Raw genomic sequence first — 26,088 nt, 5'->3', positions numbered from 1 at the left:
GATCAGAAATGTTACTGAAGTTGTTATTTGGCTATTTGCCTCCTATAGGCCGAGTTGGTACATCACTAGTAGAACCATTTCTAAGTCTCTCACTTGCTAACATAACTGGGAAATCCAGCCAAATATGACTCATTCTAAGAGTACATATCTTGCCTCTATTGTCATCTGGCATTGAATTTATTTCTTACATAGGCCATCTCAAAGTAACAAGGAAGATGGCATTTCTCAACCCCAAGCCAAAATCTCATGAGCCCAATAGAAAAGACTTGCTCTGAAAAGTCCAGGTATAAGTTTTGAGAATACTCTGGTCCTATATACTGACTAGTCAGCCAATTATTGGTGGGGATATCAGAGGTGGGTATTTTGGTCAAACTTGGATATACTCTCATTTCTCATCCCATGTGTGTGTATGCTAACAAGTATGTAGATGTTGGTGGGTGTGTGAGCCAGTGGGCGATGTATATGTCGGGGAGTGGATGGATGTTGAGGGGGACACTCTAATCACCAACTCCACCATTACCTTATAGAGTGAGGGTGATGGTGTCATTCCCTCATCATATGTTCCTTATAGCATGTATAGAAAATATTTATGAAAACAATTTCCCTACTCAAGTCCTTATTCCTCAAGGTCCAGCCAAGGTCTATCTTTTCTATAAAACTTAACTAATCACCCAGTCTGGAAATGGCTTCTTTTCTGGTTGTTTGAATTTTACACTTTGCATTATTGCTACATACAGTATGTACATGTTTTTTCTCAATTACTGTTGCTTGAAACCAGGAAGCCAGTTGAGTAACTCTTAGTGCCTCATAAGTAGCTACTTTATTGCAACATAACAGGCTCTAAATTTTTGTTAAATGAATGAATTCTTAACTCTTTAAAGATGTTTTAAGGTTGTTTGTAGTACTCATTGGTACAAATGATTTCATGTATTAGCTGTCAATGCTTATCTGTTCATAAGAGTTGATAGAACCTTACCTGAAAATACTCCATTGTTCTTGGACCTTTCATTTTTCCTTGTTATGTGGAGTGAGCTTGTGTGCGAAATCAATCCAGTACTGGAGGACAGTAGAGGCAAGAGATGCACTCCTAGATTGCATTTTTGTTTTTGTGACTATAGTGAGCTTTAACTGTAATATAATTTCTTGCACTTATGTTATCAAACAAAGAGTTTGTCCACCTGGCACAAGGAGAGCTAACCACTAAACACTGAGAAATACGGTGGAGAAAGATTGGCTATTTTATTGTAAATGGCACCAGCCAGGAGAACTGGACACTAATGCTCAAAAGCCCAAACTCTCCATGTGCTATGTACGTTACAGGTTGTACAGGGCAAAATCACAAGACACGGTGGATTAGGGTTTCAGGGTCATACTGGAAGCTGATTGGTCGGAGGTGAGGTGTACAGGCCTTGAGGACAGGCCTGAGGTCTGCTCCATGGTCCCTCCATCTGGTTTCATAGGAAAGTAGCCAGGGGTACATTCCACCCTTGCGCTCAGGAGCTGAAACAACTTAGATCAAGATGTTATGTTTAGTCTGCCAGAGAGTCTGGACTTTGTGACCCTTGGTCTGGTCCACGGTACTGTTTTCTGCTGCCTCATGGGTTGCTGGTTATCCAGGGTAAATGCTAGATTTCTGAGGGGTATATATAGAGAACAAATTTCTATAGCTAGACTTTAAAGCTAAATTTAATAAAAGTTATAAGGACCTATGGTTTCATTTGTCCATGGGGAAAGATCCCTCAGGATAAATATACTGTTATATGAAGAGTAATCTTTCATTAAGACCCTGTGGTCAGTATGTTTCTTTTTTTTTAAAAAAAATATAGTAAAATTGCTTATTTGGTGGGGGAATTTTCTTAAAAAGAGTACATTCACAAAGATCTCTGTGATATATGAGAATGAAATCTTTTTTCCTCTGAGTTATCTAGTTCTTAATTAGTGAGGCTATTTGATATGTAATTAGAACTCCAAAAGCATTGAAGTTTAGTAATACTAGTCTGAATTTTGTAGCGTACTGCGTAAAACAATGTACTATGTAACCAATGGCGAATACCCAGAAAATGGTCTTTTAAAGAAATTTGTTTCTATCAACTCATCCAGGAGGTGTCACTTGAATACAAAATATACCAAGAGAATCAAATTCAGATGGGTTAGGTTTTCTCGAATTCCTTTAAGCTTGATATAAGAAAAGAACCCTTGTGTTTTACTCTCTGGGCCCTAAAACGGAGGTCTGAAAAACCATGCAAGTTTTTGACTGATTGAAATACATTTATCTCCTTTAAAAATAAACAGTTCAGTTTTTTAAAGTATATTTTATTGATTATGCTATTACAGTTGTCCGAATTTTTCCCTCTTTGTGCCCCTCTGCCCAGTACCCCCATTCCCTCCAGCAGTTCCCCCTTTAGTTCATGCCTATGGGTCGTGCATATAAGTTCTTTGGCTTCTCCATTTCCCGTGCTGTTCTTAACATCCCATTGTCTATTTTGTATTTTGTTCCTACCAGCTATGCTTCTAATCCCTGCACCATTTCCCCCATTCTCCCCCTTCCCCATCCCAGTTGGTAATGCTCAAAATGATCTCTATACCTATGATTCTATTCCTGCTCTGGTTGTTTGTGTAGGTTTAATTTTTCTTTTTTTTGATTCAGTTGTTGATAGTTGTGAATTTTTTGCCTTTCTTAAATATATATATATTTTATTGATTATGCTATGATAGTTGTCCCATTTTTCTTCTCCCTCTTATTCCCCTGCACCCTACACCATCCCACCCCCCAGCATTCCTCCCCTTAGTTCATGCCCATGGGTTGTACATATAAGTTCTTTGGCTTCTCCATTTCCTATACTATTCTTAACCCCCCCTGCCTATTTTGTACCTACTATTTATGCTGCTTATTTCCTGTACCTTTTCCCCCATTCTTCCCCCTCCCCCGATCTCCATTTCTGTGATTCTGTTCCTGGTTGGCTTAGTTTGTTTTTGTTTTTTTAGGTTCATTTGTTGATAGTTGTGAGTTTGTTGTCATTTTACTGTTCATAGTTTTGATCCTTTTTATAGATAAGTCCCGCTAACTTTTCATATAATAACGGCTTGGTGATGATGAACTCCTTTAACTTTACCTCATCTGGGAAGCACTTTATCTGCCCTTCCATTCTAAATGATAACTTTGCTGGATAGAGTAATCTTGGATGTAGGTCCTTGCCTTTCGTGACTTTGAATACTTCTTGCCAGCCCCTTCTTGCCTCCAAGGTTTCTTTTGAGAAATCAGCTGATAGTCTTATGGGAACTCCTTTGTAGGTAACTGTCTCCTTTTCTCTTGCTGCTTTTAAGATTCTCTCCTTATCTATAATCTTGGGTAACTTAATTATGATGTGCCTTGGTGTGTGCTTTCTTGGGTCCAACTTCTTTGGGGCTGTCTAAGCTTCCTGGATCTCCTGGAAGTGTATTTCCTTGGCCAGATTGGGGAAGTTCTCCTTCATTATTTTTTAAAATATGTTTTCAATTTCTTGCTTTTCTCTTCTCCTTCTGGCACCCCTATGATTTGGATGTTGGAATGTTTAAAGTTGTCTCAGAGGTTCCTAAGCCTCTCCTCATTTTCTTGAGTCCTTGTTTCTTTGTTCTTTTCTGGTTGAATGTTTATCTCTTCCTTTTGCTCCTAATTGTTGATTTGAGTCCCGGTTTCCTTCCCTTTACTGTTGGTTCCCTGTATATATTTCTTTATTTCACTTTGCGTAGCCTTCATTTTTCCCTCCATTTTGCAACCATGCTCAACCCATTCAGTGAGCATCCACATTACCAGTGTTTTGAGCTGTGCATAGGATAGGTTGGCTATCTGTTCATCGCTTAGTTTTATTTTTGGAGCTTTGAACTGTTCTTTCATTTGGGCCATATTTCTTTGTCTCAGCTTGCCTGTTACGTTGGGAGGGGCAGAGCCTTAAGTATAAGTATTCCCCAGGGCGGGATGACCCAGGTCGCTGTGTTGTGAGGCTGTCTGTGGGGGAGGGGTCTGAGAGGAAACGGTGCCACTTGCTTGGCTCTTGGTTAGGTATCAGTCACTTCCCCTTCTACCTACAAGCAAATTGGGCCCTTGTAGTGCTGATTCCCAGGTAGGTGGGTTTGTGTACATTGTAGGATCCTGTGGGACTCTCCAATGAACTCTCCTGTGAGTCTGGGAGTTTCTCCTGCTGCTGCAACCCCCCCAGTTTTTTACAGCCAGAGGTTTTGAGGCTTTCTTTTCTTGTACTGGAGCCCTGGATTGGGTAGTCTGTCTTGCTCCTTAGCTGTTCCTCCGGTTTATCTGCATGCAAATGTGGGACCACCCAGTCTGCCAGCTGCTGCCTCACCCACCTGGCCCTCCAGCCACTGCCTTGCTGCGTGTCCTCTCTGGCCCGGCTGCCCATCCCTGCCCCCACTTTTGGTCTGGATGAATGTTTCTTCTTTAGTGCCTTGGTTGTGGTACTTCCATGCAGTTAGATTTTCTGGGAGTTCTGTTTATTTTTCTTTTTTTCAATTTGTTGTCCTTTTGGTTTTGCGAGGAGGCAGTGTATCCACTACCAATTTTTTGCCTTTTTAATGTTCGTGGTTTTGTTCTTTTCGTTAAATAAGTCCCTTTAACATTTCCTGTAATAGTGGCTTGGTGAAGATGAACTCCTTTAGCTTTACCTTGTGAGGCAAGCACTTTATCTGCACTTCCATTCTAAATTATTGGTTTGCTGGGTAGAGTAATCTTTGTTGTAGGTCCTTGCTTTTCATCATTTCAAACACTTCTTGCCTACAAAGTTTCTTTTGAGAAATCAGCTGATAGTCTTATGGGAACTCCTTTGTAGGTAACTGTCTGCTTTTAAGATTCTCTTTTTATCTTTAACCATTGGCATTTTAATTATGATGTGCGTTGGTGTGTACCTCCTTGGGTCCAACTTGTTTGGGACTCCCTGTGCTTCCTGGACTTGCATTTCCTTTGCCAAAGTAGAGAAGTTTTCTTTCATTATTTTTTCCAGTAAGTTTTCAGTTTCTTGTTCTTCCTCTCCTTCTTCTGGCATCCCTATGATTCAGATATTGGCACGTTTGAAGATGTCCTAGAGGTTCCTAAGACTCTTCTTGTTTTTTTTTTGAATTCTTATTTCTTTTTTCTGTTCTGGTTGAATGTTTGTCTCTTCCTTATATTCCAAGTCATTGGTTTGAATTCCAGCTTCCTTCCCTTCTCTGTTGGTTTACTGTGGATTTTTCTTTATTTCACTTTGTATAACCTTCATTTCTTCCTTTCTTTTATTGCCGTACTCAAGTTCTCTGAGCACCCTGATCAACAGTGTTTTGAATCTGTATCTGATAGTTGGCTGTGTCTGTTTTGCTTAGTTCTTTTCCTGGGGTTTTGTTCTGTTCATTCATTTGGACCATATTTCTTTGCCTCCTCAATTTGATGGCTTCCCTGTGTTTGTTTCTGTGTATTAGGTAGAACTGCTTTTACTCCCTGTCTATGTAAAAAAGGCATCTGTAAATTGTGTGGGATGGATCCTTAGGTAATTGCCAGGGCAGGGCAACCACTTCACTGCTTTGTGGTGGTGTAGGGAGGGCTTGGAGAGTAGACACTGATGTTGCCTGACTTCTGGAGTTTCTTTGGGCACTTGCCCTATTGTCAGTCACTTCACTCCCATCCTGTGTGCGACTGACACTGTTCCAGCTGCTGCTTGGGTGGTGAATCCCAGAGTGGGTGGGTTTGCGAACGTTCTAAGGCCTGCGGACCCTTTAAGTGGCAAAAATCTCGCAGTTTGTTCCACTACCCCAACCCCTCCTCGTTTTTTACAGCCAGAGGTCATGGGGATCTATCTTCCTGGTGCTGCAACCCAGGACTGTACAGTTTGGCCTGGGGACTGGGATCCCTCGATCCCAAGGTATCCCTCCTGATTTTCATCCACTGTGCATGAATGTGGGACCATCCGTGTCTGGCCTTTCCAGCCGTCTCTGTGACTCCACCCCTCCTACCATCTCAGTGTGTCTTCTCTCAATTTTTGGTTCTTGGCCTTCCATATAGCTTGATTTTCTGGCATTCTGGGTTGTTTTAGTTTTGTGATCTGGTTATATCTTTCTATGGTTGTGTGAGGAGGCAAACAAAACATGTTTACCTACACCTCCATCGTGACTGGAAGTCAACAGTTCAAATGTTTTGTCTTTGAAATTAACCACATTAGAGATTTGAACACTTTTGTTTTATTGCCATGACTGAAAAGGTCTTAGGTTTCTCCTAAAATAGAGTTTTTCAGAAATTATTTTCCCTAAACAGAGATGAGACCTTAGTTATCATTTTTAGTTTTTAGTTTTGTTGAAGATTAAAGCTGTTAAGCTGTAGAAGTGGTGTAGACTTATACCCGTGGTTGTGTCTATGCTCTCACACACTCACTATGAATTGATTATACTACATTTTAGCATGTGATAGCATGTTGATACACATTAAAGTATGCTGACAAAATTCTGTTTTGTTTTACTTAGTGCGTGCTTATCCAAATGTATAAACTGGATTGTTTAGATTTGAAATGTTACAGTAAAACATAGGTGCATTATTAAACTTAGTAAGCAATACTAAATTTATTAAAAATAGTTTTTTAGAAAAGACTTGTCTTTTTTGGTGGAGCGTATAGCTTTTCTACATGGTAGGTTTGACTTCTTGGGTGTACTCCTTCCTTTGTTTGAATATATACACTTCTAGACTGATACTAACAGGTTCTTAGAATTGGGAGGGATCTCAGGTTTTCTTTGCCTCACCTCCTACATTGGGCAGGAATCCCTTCTTTAGCACTTCTCTTCCCCCATTTGTTGAGCATTCCTCCCCTAGAATCAGCACAAATAAGGAAATAAGAGTACATATTTCCACTAATGGAAACTCCCCCCCGCACACATCTGAGACCTTAGACCTCATTTTTATGTGAAGCCTTTTAATAAATTATATTTATGAAAAGACTTGTTTGTATCCTGATTAGGATACTAAGTTGTTAGTCAGATTCCGAGCTCTTTAAATTATTTCTTGTTGACCATGATGTTGCTTTTTTAAACTCATAAAACAGGTTAAAGCAGTCTTTCCTAGTTTTTCCCTTTGAGAAGCTGCTTTGGTATTTCCAAAGACTGTAAATACTAGTGGAAGTGGGTAAGAGTGCAAATTCTCAGGTAGGGTGAGACCTCCCAGAGCTGAGGTTTCCTGCAAATTAAGGAGTTAGGATGTGAAAATAATAGCGAATTACAGTGTTAGCCAGATGTGGCTTTCAAATGGTAGATTGCAATTTCACGATTTCATGTGACTTTTGAAAACTCTCTGAACATGTTTTAGGCTTTGTAGTTTGGATTAGTGCCTGATGAGATACTTAAAATCAGAGTCGAAAATTTACATTTTACAATTGAGAGAACGGAAGCCCAGAAAAGTTAAGTGATAGCAGTCAGGTAACACAGCTAGTTCCTTAAAGCTATTAAGTATCTGAGGTGAGATTTGATCCCAGGTGTATAACTTCCCATTGTACTGTGCTCTGGATCAAGAAATGAAGTATCAGTTTTCTTTGGAGGGTTTTTTGTTTGTTTGTTTGTTTTAAAGATAAGGATAAAATATTTAAAGAATATGTCAAGCACTTTCACTTTTTCTTACTGATCCTTTATCCAGGGCACCTTTACCCAAGGAAATAGACCTAGAGAGGTTGAGTCCCTAGTAGTGAGGTTCCATTTCACGATCTGGACCTCTGACTCACATTTCTTGCTGTCTATGTTACTGTGAAGATAGAAGTTGAGAACTTGTCAAAGTGAATTCTGTATGTGCTAGATAAGCACACTATTTAAAGAAAATCTGTGAGAATGTGTTTAGTAACCATGTTTAGAGTTTTGTTTTTCATGTTCTCTTACATACATGCAGTTTTCTCTCCCAAGAATAAATATTTCCTTGTGGGATATACTTAATGTATGCTTTGCAAATCAGTTCTTTCATTGAACTTGAACTTTGAGCAGATTGTATTTTCTAATTAAAGTACTTGGGTGACCAATTTTGCTTATGTTTAAGAGTTAAAACATTCTACATGACGATTTCTGATAAGTTTTAATTTACTTTGGAGATTTTGTGCTTTTCCGTATTAATAATTTGAATCTTAATAATCTTAGCATTATAATAATGAAAATAATAATATGAGATAACTGTTACTGTTCCTAGAGTTTAATGTGCCCAAGATAACACAGTGAGTGACAGATAGGATTCAAACCTGAATCTGTCTTATTTTAATATTTTTAACAATTAGCTGAAATGTTTGGGTATTGTATAAACAACAGCACTGGAATCAACAGTGATTTGTGTGATTAAAAGAAGTAGGTTCTTTACTTCAAAAAGCATTCCTATATTATACATGGAACAACTACTAATAGTCTTCTAAGAAGCTATTAATCTTTTAGAACTATTTAAAATGTAAAATCCTATAAAAGTGTTCTACCAGATCTGAGATGACAGAAATGAGAACTTTATTTTTTCATTAAAAATGACTTACAGCCCTGGCTGTAAGATCAGGTGGCTCAGTTGGTTGGAGCATCATCAAGACACCAAAAGATTTCGGTTTTGATCCCCAGTCAGGGCATAGACCTAGGTTGAGGGTTCTATCCCTGGTTGGGGCGTGTACGAGAGGCAACTGATCTATGTTTCTTTCTCTCTCTCTCTCCCTCTCCTTTCTTCTCTCTTGAAAATCAATAAACATATTCTTGAGTGAGGATTAAAAAAAAGACCTATAGTCAGGATGAGCTTTGGACTTAATACAATTTTTTAAAAAAGCAACCTTTTAAAAGATATGATGAAATATTCAGTAGTCTATTTTTAAGAATGGGCTGTAACATTTAATTAAATGCATCTGATACAAGTGTTTCCTGCTTTTTTAAAGTTTGCTTAATACCACTTTGCTTTTATGAAAGATCTGCATCAGTGCCTGTTTTTTTGCTAGTTGGAAGAAATCCAAAGAGGATTTTTAGTTTTATGAAAAAAGGTGGAAAGCAAATATAGTGTTCAGATGTTGTTTTGCAGAAAGCTGTTGTAGGGGCAGCATGCATTCTGAGCAATGATAGAGGCATTGCTAATTTCCTTCCCAGAAACTACACTCAGCATCTCAGCATCAAGCGCCATAGCTTTGAATTGTGTCTGTGAACACCTGTGCTTTATCTCAATTTATTTTGTACACCCAGTAGTAAGAGGCATCCTAAGGTAATTGCTTTTTCCTTTTACTCCATTTCAGCTTATGCAAGGTTTCAGAGGAACACTCTACTTTTGGATAGCAGGGAAACCTATAATTAAAAACCATGATTTTATAATGCTTGATAATCATAGAAAAAAGGGAGTATGGGGAGGGAAATATAGACTTGTGAACAGGAAGGGTGAGGTAAAAGGAAGCGGTAAAAAGGAAAAGGCTCAATTCCTCTTAGCTATTTCTGATTTCTATATAACCTCCAATCTCAGACATCTTGGCTTTTCAGCTTTTTACTCAGCTTTGAGGTGTGTGTATGTGAGTTGTGAGAAACTTCCTGTTATGAACTATAATACCTATTGGCCTATTGGGCTGTTAGCATAGTACAAGAAGAGCTTTGGATCAGGAATCAGGAATCAGGAACCTGGGTCTTGTAAAAAAAAATTATTAAAAGAGGGAGTGGGGGGAGAGAGAGAGAGAGAGATGAATTTGTTGTTCTACTTATTTATGCATTCATTGGTTGATTCTTGTATGTGCTCTTATTGGGGATTGAGCCTTCAACCTTGGCATACCTGGATGACACTAACCAGCTGAGCATCCTGGTCAGGGTGACACCTGGGTCCTTTTTAAGTTTTCTGTCTAGAAATGTGTATGCACCTGTGGAAGTGATCAGTATAGACTAAAATGCTTTTTAAACTACATCATGAGTCAGTTTGGGTATAACACAACTGACATTTTATAAAGAAAATAAGATAGAAAATATCAGTGCATTGAATATGGCGGTGGCAGGTACTGCTTTGTGAAACATTGTTTTAGTTATGCATACGCACAGAACAACGATTTTCAATAGGTCTACTGCAATAAATTTTAAAACATGTAATACCTGATTATTTAGTCAGGGGCACTGACCTCTTTTCCCTTAGATTGTTATATAAAAAAATGACCACAGCCAATGCAACAATAGTCGTCTGGTGTGAATGAATCAAAATTATACTTACTTTTTTTTGTCAGACTGGTAGAAAGTATACTTTTTGGTGTGTAAGCAGAATTTTAGGAATGAGTGTAACTGTACCATGAGATGAAAAAGGTTAAAAATCTCTGGTATAGAGTACTAGGTTACAATGCAAAAGGTATTTTTCATATTTTTCACAGTAATTTTGTTTTTCTGTTCCAAAATTCAGTGGCTTAAAATAACAACCATTTTACCAGAGTTTACAATTTGTGGGTCAGCAATTCAGACATGGCTTGGCCAGTTGGTTCTTTGGCTCCATGTAGTGTTGACTAGAATCACTTGGAGGTACTTAGCTGACAAGTTTGGTCTGGAGGGTGTAAGTTGTCTTTACTCACTCTCCTGGTGCTTTGGAAAGGATGGCTGGAAAGTTTGGCTCAACTGGGTTTCTCTCCCTGCCCACATAGTTTGAGGGCCTCTCCATTTGGTTTCTGGTAGTTGGATTTCTTATATGGCAGCTTAAGGATCCAAGAGACAAAGGCAGGAGCTGGCTGAACTCTTAAAGTCTATCCTGGAATGTGACATAGCATCACTTCCATTATACCTTATTGGCCAAAGGAGTCATCAACTAGCCTAGATTTAAGGGGAGGGGACAGAGACTGTTGTCTCCAAGAAATTGTCATCATTTTAAAAATGCCACAGTTATGGTAAAATAATTTTGAAAAAGATGACTAGATTGTATAACAAGCACTTAATTCTGTAATCTGTCCTTTGAAAGATGATTACTTTTAATAATCCCCCCTCAGAAAATGTGTCTATTTTTGGTTTCAAAGTTCAGAGTTTAATTTAAATATGCATATTCTATGAAATATTGAGGGTTTTGGGTTTTTGAAGAAAGTAATTTAATGTTTAAAAATTTCTGTGGAGTCGTAAGTTTACTAACCACTACTACCTAAAAAGTCTGTTTGGTACAAAAGGAGCTGCTTTCTTAGGATGCCTGAAGATTATATTTGGACATAATTACTCTCTTCATATATAGGCAAGCTGAAACTGTTACGTTTGTGTTGAAATCTGAAAGAGTGAGAAATCTGCTCCCAGCCCCCAACTCACTGTTCAGGAAAGGAAACAAAAACATTAAAGTTTTTATTAAAAGTTCTCATTACTAGAAAAAAAATTGTAACTGCATGGTAACATGTTAACTAGGCATATTATGGTGATCATTTTGCAGTATTTGCAAATGTTAAATCATTACATTGTACATCTGAAAACAATATAATGTTATATATGTAATTTACTTATATTAAATAAAAAAGAATCCACTCTTATAAAATGGACATTTTATGATGCAGTGTACCTTTAGCTGACATTGTGCTTTTCAGAAGAGTATTCCCTGTGATAAAACCACAGAGATTTGAATAAATGCTCATTTCAGAATATCTACCCATATTTTGAATATTCACAGCAATCTCTTAAGATATAAGCAAAAAAGATCTATCTTGTCATACACTGTGGCTATTTAGAACCCCAAATCTTGAAGCAGTATTTTGGTTTAAATTCCGGCTTTCAGGGGATGGGTTGGGCTGTTTGTTTGACCAGTTGTTGCTGCTGAGTAATTCTGTTTTCCCTATATCTGCAGACAAATGTTCTGTTTTTCAGGCAAACGATATTCATCATAAATGCTTCTCTGTTCCAAGCTGTTCCCCTCCCCCACCTAGGAAGACATAAAGATAGTCAAGATTTCTTTCAAAATATTTAAAGAGTGAAATGTGAACAGATGATAACAGGTTAGAATGAAATTCTGTGAGGTTTAATGTTAACATTTTAAAATAAATATCAAAATTTACCTAAAAGTAAAGTAGGAATGGGAGAACTTAAGTATATTTTAAACTTACAAGTAGGCATTTTGAGGATAAATATCTTAGTTCCTGGCAAAGTGACATTAAGTTAAAGATGCTTAGTTATACCAAAATAACAATTTTTGGAATAATACTACATATATACATACATACATTTCAGTGTGTATACAGTATGAACATACACCAAACTGATATTGATAGTCCTAATCACATTGAACTTCTCAGTTATCTCTTGTAGCCATTGAAGCATAAAAAATTTTTGTCCCTAGTGTCGTCATATCTTATTCTCTCACATACGTAATGAAATTGTTTCATCCCACTCCAAAAACTAATAATCCTTCCATTTTCTCTAGAGACTACATGATCCTGTCAAGTAACCACAGGGTGAAGTAATCTCTGTTGACAACACTTTATAGTTTTAATTCCTCTTGATTTAGAATGTCTGTTGTGCTACATAAGGAGAGACATTTCAAAGATTACATTTTCTAAAATAAACTTCTTTCCCTCCCATGTCCCCCAATAACACTGAGACTATCACTACCACCTCTACTACCATCACCACCTTATAAACCTCTAAGTCTTTCAATTTTAAATACTTAGTCATTGAAGAGAAACAGTCTACCCAATTTCCATAGATATTGAAATGCTTTGCTCTAAAACATGTCACTCTGTTTTTTCCTGCATCCATTTTCTGATTAGCCTTTTGGCAGATGAGTCAGCGATAATCTTGGTCCTGTTCCACAGATTTTGAGAGAACATGGACCTTAGCCCATGTAGTAGAGTGAAGATAGGATTTTCAAATGTAGGTCAGTCCTCATCAGTGGAGTCTATGGAATTGTTGGTGCCTATTGTTACCCTCTTAGAGGAAAAACAAAAACATAGAATAAAAGAAAACTTTTTAGAAACCAGTTCTATCTTTTATAAACAACCAAATAGAAGTGAATATTTCTTAGGACATTTTTTCTGATAAGCCTGTATATTCAGTTTGAGACCATATTTATTTTTACTTCTATATAGAAAATGATAGGCACTAGAGTTAGAAAAAGGATATACCCAAAGACTATATAAGTAATTTTTTTTTTTACAGTGGAACCTTTTGTGCACATTTGTGGTTTTAACTTCTGAGTCTTCAGAAATTTTGATACGAAATAATTTATAATTTTACTGAAGCCTAAATTTGATTCACACAAGCTCAATGTCTGGGATGGGTGATTTACTTAGCTCGTTAGTACATTTAGCCACTTGCTGTGTGGCCCTAAATTCTTGCACAGTGGTAAAAAAAAGTTTTTTATTTGTTGGAAACAAACACTTTTGATTTTAACAGAAAGGATTTATTTTCAAATAAAGAGGTTGAAGAAATGATTCTTGGTAACAGGAATCTTAGCTAAATTAAAGACAAAAATGACAGATTCATTGGCTGGTCAGATTTAATCTGTGAGTGAGCATACATGGAAATAAAAATTAATTTTTGAAAGTATTTCATATGGTGTTCCAGCTAATTGGAAAGCCCACTGAGTCACTACATCTTATGGGTGAAATCCTAGTGTGGTGTGTTAATTAGCCCCAAATCTGGAGTCAGACTATCAGACTTTGGATTTCTGCTCTGTAATGTGTGACTTTAGGCAAGTTATTTAACCTCTTTGAGCTTCAATTTCTTCATTTATAAAATGGTAGTAATACAATATCTCCTGATAGGATTGTTGTAAATTCATATGAGATAGTACTTGAAAGATATAGCAGGTGTCTGACACATATTAGGCACTTAGTTTTACCCATTTATTCTACTTATATATGTACCTACTAGTAGCTGACTGCTAAGGTAGAATAGTTCTCCTTTTACGGTATTGCTCAAGTGAAACATCTGTACATTCCGGACATTTATTTTTAGTCTATCAGAAAACAGCAGGCACTATAGAGTAAGAAAAACTAGAAAGCCAAATCTATTCCACAGTATCTGGCTCCATCCCTGACACGTCTCAAAACTCCAGCCTTCTGAGCTTCTCCTTTGCTTTTTTCCACTTATCAGCAAATAGCATTTACTCAATTTAATCTGAAATCTAGGAGTTACTCTTGATTTCTTTCTTTCCTTAGTTCCCCATATCGATTCCCTAAGCAGGTCCTGTCATTCAACCTCCAGAATGTCCATCCGTTTCTCTCTACGTCCATCACTATTTTCGTGGTTCAAACCAGTTTTGTCATCTATATTACTGTAACAGGCTTCTAATTTAGTCTTTCTGCTTTCATGCTCCTGTATTCCATTTTCTACACTATAACCAGGGTGATCTTTTAAAACAAAATCAGATCATGTAGTTCCTCTGTTTAAAACTTAATTGTAGTGGCTTCTTGTCATGCTTACAATAAAATCAAAATTTCTTAGGCTCATAAAAGCTTAAAGGATCTGCCTCTTGCTCTGACCACAAACCTTTCTTCTCTCTTTTGTCTTTTTTCACACTGACTTTCCAGTTATCATTTTAGTTCTGTTTGTCAGGAATGCCCTTTTCCTACCCAGCTCTTGTCATTTAGTTAGTTTTCTCCTGCTGGAGGCCTTCCCTACTACCCAAATCTAAAGGGGACTTTCTTTACTTTGATCTGCTGGTTTGTATTATCTGCATAGCACTTATGATCACCTGATGTTCTTACATGTTTATTTGATTAGTCATTGTATCCCCTCACTAGAATGTAAGTTCTATAAGGGCAGTACATATTCTTGAATGTTGCTGAATCTCCAGTGTCTTAAGTAGTAGGGTAGATCTCATTAAATAATTGTTGAGTTTGTGGTAAAGATTTCTGAAAGCTTGTTTGTAAAATACCATAGGTCAGATCTTTGGTGAAGTAAAAATAAGAAAATCTTTTATAAAGAAAATATACTTCATAAGATTACCAGCAATATTTTGGGGAGTGCTATTCTTTATTCTGTGCTGTCCTTCATACATTTTTTTTAATGTTAAAATGCCCTTTTATGAAATGATAGTGATATTCAATTGTATAATATAAAAATATATTCTTGGCAGCATGAATAATTGGGAAGCACTGTTATACTGTACTTTTAGATTGGAGGTTTTCTTTGAGTTTCAGAGGTTTGTAGTTCAGTGCAAATAAAGAAGCACTGTGTATGTGTTCCTGGGAGGGAGTTTTGCCAAGAATTCTTACTAATAAATTTCAGTCAATCAAATGTTAACATATTATCCAAATCTCCTGGTAAGTAAATTATGAGGTTCCATTTAAAGATTATATTCTGCTTAAATATGTAAAGTGAAATGTGACATAAGAATCCACAGATTATAATTAAAGGAAGTAAGAATAGTAGACCTCTAATAATGTCTTCTGGGGAAAAGAATGAATGCATTTAGCAATGTTTCTGTGAATAACCTTATCCATAATGAAAGCTAACTAAAACTGCATGTGTTTTATTACATTAGAACTGGTCAACTCTAAAAACAGCACAGTTTGTGTTAAGACATGAGTGGATTTTTTTTTCTTTTATTGTCCAGTAAGAACTGAAAGGGACCTGAGATGCCATCTATAACAAACTCCCTATGTTTCAGATAAGGAAACGATGGTCAGAGGGCATAATGTTTTTTGGTAGTTTCAGGATTAGAATTTTCATCTCCTTATTCCCAGGCTCCTGAAATTTATGCTGTGACATACTACTTATTTCAGGGAGACAAATCTTAAGAATTTCTCATTTGGAGTATGGTACAGATTGTTTTAAAATATTATTTTGATCAATATTTCAATTCATATGAAATGAGGAGATGTATTGTTACATAACGTTCAGGGAAGACACTCCACATTCACTGTTGTGACAGTTGGCCTCTTAAAGGCTATGCAAAGCTCTAAAAGTGGTATTTATGCTTTTAACTTTGGTCAAGTTTTAAAGTTAACCAAGAACATTATAAAGGTATTTTAGTTTTGTTATTCCTGTCTTAAAGAATCTTTAAACATGAAAAGACATTTCTAAAATAATAAGCCCGGTTTCCCTAAAAATGATAGTTTTGATGGTTGTGATTAAAAGAAATATGTTTTAATAAAAAGCAGGAATAATTTTTGTAGTTTTATACCATTTCAGAAGGATAATTAAAATTTAATAGTAGTTACAAAAATTTTATTCTAATAAAACCAATATACAGTAGAAAATTTATAAGCTAGATCAATATAAATAAAAAAGTAAAAATTATACATTATCTTAGTTTCTAGAGAAACCTTATTGGTTATTATTTAACATTTTGGCATGTTTCTTACCAGTCTTTTTTCTGTGCAATTATGGCATGCGTACACACACACACACACACACACACACACACGTATTTATTTTAACAGTCAAGATTGTTTACTATATTTTGTTTGTTTTGATTTTTTCATTTAATGTTGTATCATAAGCATTTTTTGTATGTTCTTAAAAAGTCTGTGAAAAGATTTTATAATAACTCCATAACATTCTTACATAATTTATTTAACCATTGTTTTATTTTTGGTTATTTAGGATATAATAAATTTTTGCTATTATTAATGTCGAAATGAATAACTGATTATACAAATCTTGTTCATATTATTCTATTTATTTACAGTAATTGCCAAAAAGTGGAATTGGGGACACGTGTTGCCAAAAAGCTTTCTAGAAATGCACTAATTTAAACTTCCACTGATAATGTATGAAAGTGCTGTTTTATTGCACATTTAACAGATTGATTGTGTTTGAAGAGGACTTGGATATTATTTTGGAGCTTGAAGCATTTGTTGAGAAGATTAGTATGGTGGGTCCACATATTTATTATGCTCTCCAGAAGCACCTAACTTTTGAGGTTAGCGGATCTATTTGTTTTCATAGCAGCAGACTAACCACGTGATTAGTTAAAGTAGATAGAATATTTACTTATCTTCCCAAGAGTAAACTATTCTCTTTGAGTCACACTTATTTTGGTTCAACTGTTTAAATTTTAAGATGGTCATGAAGGTTAAAAAATTTTAATTGATTGCTTTTCCCTAAAGTACAAAGAATAGGGTTGAAATAAACTGCTTAAAATATTGATGAAAAGAGTTTAAATATTAGTTGCTTAGGAGCTAACGGTGTGTGTGTGTGTATTTTGGGAAAAACTATGTGGAAAACAGAGTAGGGAAAGATTAGAAAAGAAACATGACTGAGGAAACAAAGGTGCTGTGAATAGAAAGAACTTACACTTTTACCTGGAAAAACATGTCTTTATTTTTGTCTATATGTGCGACTGACTCTGAAAGATCAATCACAGATGATCCCTGTTTGCTGAAATAGTATTTTTGTGTCTGTACCTGCTGAAATGAACTGATACTGATACACATTTTAAAATAATAAACTTTTTGCAAGTTGTGTTGATTATGTAAAAACACTTAAAAGTTTTAAGTTAGATGCAAAGTGTCACATATCAAAAAAGTTGCTTTAAAAATTTTTCAATGTGATACGGCTTTAATTTTATTAAATGTTTGAATATTGCAGGCCCTTGTCTTCCTTTAATGACATAGAATTTAGTATATTTGTTAAAAAATAAAGTTTTAAGTCCAGCTATTTTGGTACCAAAAAATCTTTATTGTTAAAAATCAAAAGTAGGAGTTAACTAAACTATGTCAGGCATGAGCAAAGTGCATTTTATTTTCACAGTGCCAAGTGCATGTTAGCTTTCATACCGTGCTTCCCAGAGGTGAAATTTTAACTAGTGTGATAATAAGAAAATAATAATCACACCACGTACTAAGAACTTTGTTAGACACCATACTAGAATTAAGTTTTAATCTTCACTGTGCCTTGTAAAGCATGGGTAAACTGAGAGACAAATAGTTTCAGAACCAGTCTAAGATCATACAACTTAGTCAAGTGGGTGTTCCAAACCGCATGTCTTGCTCCTTTTACAACCTTCTTACTGTCTTTTACAACTTTGCTACTTAGCACGACCCAGAGACCAGAAGCAAATGGTGAGATCTGTTCCATAAAGAATTGCAAAATCATGTCCACAGAAACCTTCTGAGTCAAACCTTTATTTTAGGATCCCTCAGGTGATGTGTATGTGTGTTAAAATTTATATCACATACTATATCCCATATTAAAAGTTACATTAAAGTTTTGAAATCCCTTCTAAGGATTATTCCTGGTTTTACTTTTAGTTCCGTAGGTTATGAACATTTTCCACAAGAGGAAGAGGGGAGTTATTGAATTAGTCATTGTTTCCCCCACTTCAAATTGTTATCCTTCTGTTGCTTTGATTCAGATCCTGTTTAAATCCAGAGGAACTATTGACTGATTCTGCTTGTGGACATTTGGTCAAAGTCTCAATCAGCCAAATACAGCTCTTTTTAACAGCCATTCCTCATGGAACCAGTGCAGCAGGTTTGTAGTCCATGGCTTCATTCTGGATAGGCATTTCCCAAATGAAAGAGAACAGTGCTTAAAATTAAGCATTTTTGAAGGACGCTTTTGGAACATTTGATGTTTTAGAGTTCAGCAGGGAACCACGGATCTGTATAAACTGGTATCTCTACTAATTTCACTTTGTAAACATAATTATTTGGTCATGGGGCAATAATAAGGTAAAAAAAGAAGCAAGGCCAACTTACACAGTAAACAGCACTGACCAGTAGGAATATAATACACGATGCATATAATTTTAAGTTTACTAGTAGTTACATTAAAAAAGTAAAAAAAAAAACTTTTACCTTAGTAATATATTTTATTCAATTCAATATAGCAAAATATATCAACATCTAATCAATATAAATTATTGAGGCATTATATATATTTTTGTACTGTTGAAAAATTTGGTATGAATTTTATATTTACATTTTCTCAGTTTGGATGAGAAAATGTCAAGTTAAAAGGTGAAATGTCTAGTCAAATGGTGTTTAATGGAAAAATATTTTACATTGCTTTGGTTTTAAAATGTAAACTAAAGTTAAATAGAATTAAAAATTTTTTTTTGGTCACAATATAGCACATTTCAATATCATAAGACCTTGGGTTGTGTTTCTAATGTAACTGATTTTACACCTATGGCATTGATCACCATCCTTTATGATCAGTCAATGAATGGCGCTGGAGGTTGGAGTCTTTTATTAGGAATATTATCAGGAAATAAAGAAAAGCTATTAAGGTCATAAAGTGTTCCCTGATATCTCCTTCCTCCACGCCCCCCGCTCCCCATCCTTTCTGTTGTTGGAATTAATTTAACTTTTATCAGTGGTTCAGAATCAGCTTCCAAACCATTTAACGGCACTAAATTGTGAGATTAGGGCCAGGAGTTAGGGTCCTTCCAACTTCTTTTCCCCTATCGCATTAAATAGATGGTTGCTTGGGTGGGCTGCACATTTTTCAGAAAAGTGAGGCAATCTTAGAATCAAGTTTGACAAGTAGGATAGTCTGAGCAGCCTTGTTTGACCAAGAGGTTTTAAACTTTATATGTGTACCTGGATCTCCTGGGAATGTTCGCCATAAATACCAGTGTCCGGGCCTCACACTTCTAGATTCTGATTTATGAAGTTTCCAGTGAATCCTGTACACTTATATATTACATAAGCTGTTTTAAGTGTTTCTGAAGTCCAAGAACGTTGGGGGACCATCGGGCTTAGCTATTGACTCTTCAAGGCTGCAAGCTCGAATTTAACATAGGTGCTGCTGTTGCCTGGCGTTGGATTTTTTCCCCGGGCTGAGGTTTCCCAGGCTGTTGTAGCTTTTTTTCTGTAGGCGGGTTTTGCAGCCTGTTAAATCCCATCTCTGGAGATTGCCCCGATAGCGTTTCAGGTCCCGCTGAAGGGACCTGAGTACGCCCAGGTAGACCTTGGCCATGTGACTGATAAACCCGTTGCTAGTCGGGCAGCCATTTTTGAGGCGGGCACCCGACCTCCTGCCCCGTAAGCCGGGATTGGGGAGAACGCTGCTAGCAGGGCTCAAGATGGCCACCGCGCGTGCTAGCCCGCTTGCCAGCCCAAGCGCCAGCTCACCAGGACTAGACGCGCGGGCGGCACTTGGTAGCCCGCAGCGCCTTCAGCTCATCTCAGGCAGCGGGCCAGGGGCGGAGCGCCGCCTGCCTGCGGGCGCGGCCAATCAGCACATGGGGCTGGCTGGGCGGTGGGCTGCCCGCGCGGGCGGTGTGTGAGGACACGCTCCCGGAGTGCCTGAGCAGAGCAGCAGTTGCTGTGGTACCTGCTGCTGCTGTTGCTGCTGCTGCTGCCACCGCCGCTGCCGCCCGTGCAGACGCAAAGCATCGGACGCCAGCGTTGTTGCGTGGGGTAGGAAGGTGAAGCCATGACGTCCCTCAGGTACTGAGAGAGGGTGACAGCCTAAACTGCTCGTTTACTGGGCGTCATCCTCCCGTCTGCCGGAGGACTGTCGCCCCTTCTCTTGGGTGGTCCGGAGACTCCCAGTGCCACTGGTCCCCCTAATGCTGGAGGTTCTCTCTGCACTTTTCATTTGGCCATTTCTGCTTTCCTCAGAAGTTTTCGGGTCTGTGGCACATGGTGGAGTCCGTAAGTAGCCGCACCGCTGGGGTGACCCTCGCCCAGGTTGCAAGGTTTGAAGCTTGCTTGTGTGTGTAGTGAATTTCTCTTGGGGCGGGGGGAAGCTACCTTTTCCCCTTGAGGAAATGCGATGTGCTCCCTGTGTGTCCCTACCGCATGTCAGACCTTCTGACAGAACTTCATTGGTGGCCAGCACCAGACCTGCAAAGTTGGCCCTTCTCTGATGCAGTTAGATTGCTCTAAAGTTACGAAATTGTGAGTCCCTAAAATGTTTGCTTATGACTGGGGTTGGTACTCACCATCTGTTTACCTACTTATGTGCAAGTCAAAAGTCACCTGAGCCCTGGCTGGTGTGGCTCAGTGGATTGAGTGAGAGCCTGTGAACCAAAGGGTCGCCAGTTCAGTTCCCAGTCAGGGCACATGTCTGGGATGGGAACCAGGACCCCCATTAGAGGGCGCGTGCGAGGGAAGCACACATTGATGTATTCATCTCTCCTTCACTTCCCCTCAAAGACTAAATAAGTACAATCTTAAAAAAAAAAGTGAAATGATTTTTGTCAAATAGTAGGTGTACAATGAAAGTAATAAACAGGTCTCTCCTCCTCCCCCCATCCCCTCAAGTGCTCATCTAGAGTTTTGAAGGTTCTTTGTTAATGGCGATAGGATAATGGGCCTGCCCAATTTCTGTGTGTATCATTGACTGAATGTTTAACTTATGCAACTATTTATAAAAAGAGATAAATTGTCTTATTTACTCAGTGTTCTAACCTCCCTCTTTTAAAATAGACCTTGGCCTTCAGTGTTCCAGAGAAAGGGAGGCCCCAGCACAAATGTGAAGAGAATAAGTTAATTTTTGGTCTGAGCTTCCAGCAGCCTAAGTCCTGGTGATTTAACAGTTTCTCAGTGGTTATTTTGACTACACAATATTTAAGAGATGACTTGAGAACTTAACTCTCAGGTAAGATAAGGTAAGGTTCAACTGTGTTGAACTTGGATACAATTTCTCTTTCTTAAATTTCATAGTCAGGTACTAACAAAGACTACTTAATTTCATTATGCAGAAGGAGAAATTCAGGTGCTGAAACATGGAGACTCTCATGGAAAGGTTTTACAGTAAATTATATTGGGACATAGAAGTCTAGCATCCAACAGTATTTTAGGATGATTAGCAGTGTGTTGTCAAACCAAGTTAATTCCCCTTTCCATTCCCATGTCCGCTTCCTTTATTGGAACCTACTGCTAATTAGATTGTGGGTCAATTACTTTCTCTATTAAGAATCAGTTCTTATGTGGATACAATTTTAATTGACCATTGTCTTCCTGGCTACACTTGATTGGAAAAACATCCAAATTTAAACCTTCAGCTGTTTGGCAAGTGGCAACAGGATGCATCTTTTAATGGGCTTGAATGGCTATTGTGTTAAAAAAACTGATTGAAAGGTTGACGCCAGCCTTATTTGACTTATTAATGGGAAAATAGGCAATTGCTAATAAAGTTACATTTATGCTGTTATTTCAGATGTTAGTGTGCATTTTACATCTTTTTTAAAGATTTTATTTATTTATTTTTTAGAGAGAGGGGAAGGGAAGCAAAAAGAGAGGAAGAGAAACATTGATGTGAGACATGGATCAGTCGCCTCTCACATGGGCTCCAACCAGGGATTGGGCCCACAACCCAGGCATGTGCACTGACTGGGAATCGAACCAGTGACTTTTCGCTTTTCAAGACGACATTCAACCAACTGCGCCACGCTGATTAGGGCTGCATTTTATAAAATCTTTTTCTATAGTGCTATGACTTGAAAAGAGACTTTTAAACATCATCCAAACCGGCTGCCACACTGAGGATACTGAGACCAAGGAAAATCGAGTGCTTTGTGCAAAATCAGTTAGTGGCAGAGTTAGGAATTAAATCCAAGTACCCATAATCTAGTGTTCTGCGTGATGCCTTTATAGAAACTATATATTATTTAAATTTCCTGAAAGAGCTGCTTCGATAGCCAAAAGTTATGAAGTATTGTGAAAGACAACTGTAGTAACTCTTTTCTTTCCTGTAGTCCTCCAAGGAACAAGATGATTTAGGTTCAGGAGTAGGCAGGGAGACTACTGACGTTGAAGCAACTATGTATGTAGTGACAGTTTTGAATGAATTGATAATCACTTCCAGTTCCCGTGAGGACTGAATTTAGTGCAGTTATGTCTTACCTTGGTTTTTTATACCTTAGTTTTCACCGTCATGTTAGGCATGTTCCCATTTTGTGCCCGGTCTAACAGTAATCCAAAAGATAGCTATTATTGACCCTCTTTTACTGGTAAAGAGAGTGAACTATGTCAAAAGCTATCAAATTCTGACTTCATTATTGCTAAATATGTGACAGAATATAGGATTGGAAACCAATGAAGACCAGTGCTTAACATACCTGGGTTCTAGCTGAGAGTCTTTCCCTGAATTACAGATTGTTTCGTTCTCTTTTTTTTCCTTCTCTGGACATTTGTTTAGTGATACACTCAGTGAGGGTGGTGCTAATATTAATATGTATCCCACAGTGTTGTTGAGTACGTTTGAAAGTGCTTTTAAATTTTCAGGCATTTTATAAATGCAGCATTCTCATTAAAAGCAGTGGTGCCACTGAAAAGAAAAGTTTAAATCTTGGATTTTAAACAGGAAGGAAACTTACCTAATTCACTTATTTTACAGTTGAGGAAACTGAAGCCAAGAGATACTGTGATTTATAAAAGTTTATATAAAGTAGCTGCATATCTTTAACTAAACCCAGATCTCTGAACACCTGGTTCAGTACCCTTTCCAGTGTAGCATTTAACTATTAGGAATTCCTAAATACTTATTTAAATGAAAGGAGGTTTGCTTTTTTGTTTTTTGTTTTTTTTTTTAAATTCAAGATCTCTGAATGAATTTGGCTGGAGATGCTGTCTCTTTGAACTTTTATTATTTGTATCCTACCCTACTCCATCGTTACGGATGAAGAGTCTCCAATTTATAGTCTCTAAAAGCATTTATCTTTGGATAACAACTTTTATCCTGTGTTACAATATCAGACTCCAGCTGGTCTTAATTTGGAAAATGATAGAACATATTTGATAAATTGATGTTTTTGCCATTTTTAATTGGCTCAGTAGGATAGGAAAACAGAATGAGAGGACTAGAAGAGAATCTTAGCAAGCATTTTACTTTTCGTACTGACCTTGAGGCCCACAAAGTGGTATTTCCTAACTAGGCAGTGGTAGAGCTTAAGATAGAACTTACTTCTTCTGATACCTACTTTATGCACTTTTCACAGGGCAACACTATTTCAAAATACCCCTATGAATATTGCCTTTTTTCCCCCTACCATCAGTGTCTAGTCTGGTTTGGGGCATTGCTTACAGCTTGAGTTTGTGTTGGAGAAGACTGGGAAAATGAAGTAGGGAGAATGTTTGCTATCGAGCTGAGGAACCCTAGTCTTCGGCCTGCCCAGACAGGTCAGGTTTGGTCCAAGACTATTCTGGGACTCGACATGACTGTGTCCTACATGATGATTCTGGAACCACTTCTGTGGGTTGGCCTACACTGGAAAATTTATGTGGGCTGTAGACGGGGTCCTGGTGTGTTTTTCTCTCAACACTCAAGACTTTGAGGTGCATCCAGCAAGATCTGCCAAGCCACTGAGATGGAGAACATTCATATGAAGACTAAAATCTGGCTAAGATTGAAACTGCCTTACTTTGTTTAGCTGGTTTCTTTAGAGCCCTTAAACAGGGTTTGCAAGCTCATTTCAGGACTTGTGTCTTTTATAAGAATTGTAAGTTTCAGATTATTGCACAGACTTTTATGTAAAGGACTTCTTAGTGAGGCAAATGAACTTTTAAAATAAAATGAAATTGTTTTGTTTATGAAATACTGTATTTTGAAGAGCTAAAACAGGGATCCTGCTCTTATAGAACTGCGCAATGTTGTCAGCTGTTAATGCTCATATTTATAAATAGGTCATCTTTGTTTGAAAAGCATATAAGGTTTTCTAACTCCAAATCTTTCCAGCCACAATATTGCTACATTAAGCAGAACTGTCAAAGATAAAACAGAACCTAAATGATTGTCTAGACTGAATGTTAACTCTTTCCTATAACATTGCTTAACAATCATGTCTCTTTACCTCTTTATACTTAGTTTTATTTTATTTTTTAAAAACACATGCACAACACACAAACTGTACAAAGTTTTAGGATGCGACAGGCTTTTTCAATTAAAATAATCATGTATTTGTTGATGAACAAGCAGAGTTCTTGAAGACAACATTCTCATTACTTGAAAGAATATTCCCATAAGTGAGGTTGTGAGGAGTTAGTCACTGGAAGTGTTAAGTGTAAATTCCATCTGTCTTCTGTTTAAGGTGGTTCCTGCATGGGCTGGTCTGTTGGACTAAATGGTTTTCAGTGTTTCTTTAAGCTTAAGTGTTTATGAGTCAGTGTTTTGTGGTACAAGCTGGCCATTTACTTGTCTTTTTTTTTGTTTTTTAAAGATTTTGTTTGTTTATTTTTAGGGACGGGGAAAGGAGGGAGAAGGAGAGGGAGAGAAACATCAATGTGCGGTTGCCTCTTGAGCACCCCCTACCGGGGACCTGGCCCACAACCCAGGCATGTGCCCTGACTGGAAATTGAACTGATGACCCTTTGGTTTGCAGGCTGGCACTTAATCCACTGAGCCACACCAGCCAGGGCTATGCTTAGTTGATTTTAAATTGTTATTAAAAAATACTGTAATACCCTCCTAGGTAGTGAAGAGTTTAAGCCATTAATGATATCTTCTAAATGCCTCATAGAGGCTTGCAACTATATGCCTGATACCTCATGGAAAATTATTTCTCTGCCTGTGAATGCAGACTCATTGATCAGACTGTGTTTGGGCTGGGAGTGGTATACACTAGAAATATTTATCTGAAGTCATTGATTATTATAATTGTTAGGTGACTTTTATTCATCTGAAATGCTAAACAAATACTTTGTGAGTTTTTAATTTTTTATTGGCATCAATATATCACTTTACTTTTCTCCCCTTTAACATTATTTTTTTGGCCATATTCATTTAGATATTTTTCTAATATGAGCCACATTGTTGCATAATATCTGGTCTTTGTTCTGTGAAATGATTTTTCTTTCCCTTGGTCAATTCCTGTAAGCTGCAGCTCTGCTTAGTTAATGAAACACTTTGTTGGTTTCAAACATTTAGCTTATCAGTTCAGTCATTTAGCTACCAGTATTCTGAAGTCAAATTTTTAGCAGCACCAATATCCAAGTGTAACCGACCAAATTCAGAATTGAGTCTTTCTGATAGCTTTGAGCCCTTAATCTCCTCCCTAAATGTGAACACTACCATGTTACTTGGAATCAGAGCAAATGTTCATTGATAAAAAACAATACTTTACTAAACCATAAGAATGGATTGTTATTTTCAAATAGCAAAGCTAGCTTATAAATAGGATGACCATATGTCCCAGTTTCCCAGGACAATCCTGGATTATGCCTGTTACCCTGGCATAATTATTATTATTTTTTAATTTTAATTTTTTTTAAAATTTATAAATCATATTTATTCTATTACAGTCGTCTCAAAAGTAAGTTCCTCGTAGTT

At 37.3% G+C, this 26,088-nt stretch overlaps 1 protein-coding gene across 3 annotated transcripts in view; it reads left to right on the top strand.

The window, feature by feature from the left end:
* Nucleotides 1–26,088, top strand: part of ADK (adenosine kinase) — a 581,730-nt gene that overhangs the window by 8,304 nt on the left and 547,338 nt on the right. Inside the window, exons 1-2 of one of the 3 annotated variants that reach the window (XM_054572536.1) lie at nt 20,109–20,264; nt 21,249–21,420. The exons of 1 other annotated variant lie outside the window; for it this stretch is intronic. Coding sequence is in view for 1 of the 2 variants with exons in the window: in XM_054572535.1 (XP_054428510.1) it covers nt 20,251–20,264 (14 nt within the window). In the remaining variant the exon portion in view is untranslated. Of the gene's footprint in view, nt 1–20,103; nt 20,265–21,248; nt 21,421–26,088 lie in introns of those variants that run through there. One more of the 3 variants, XM_054572535.1, reaches the window with a different exon arrangement.

Source organism: Pteronotus mesoamericanus, unplaced genomic scaffold (assembly GCF_021234165.1).
Source record: "Pteronotus mesoamericanus isolate MK-2021 breed Mesoamerican mustached bat unplaced genomic scaffold, CSHL_Meso_final contig_24, whole genome shotgun sequence".
Lineage (NCBI taxonomy): Eukaryota > Metazoa > Chordata > Mammalia > Chiroptera > Mormoopidae > Pteronotus > Pteronotus mesoamericanus.
Note: the sequence above shows the minus strand (reverse complement) of the source record. Positions and strands in the feature narration are given on the sequence as shown.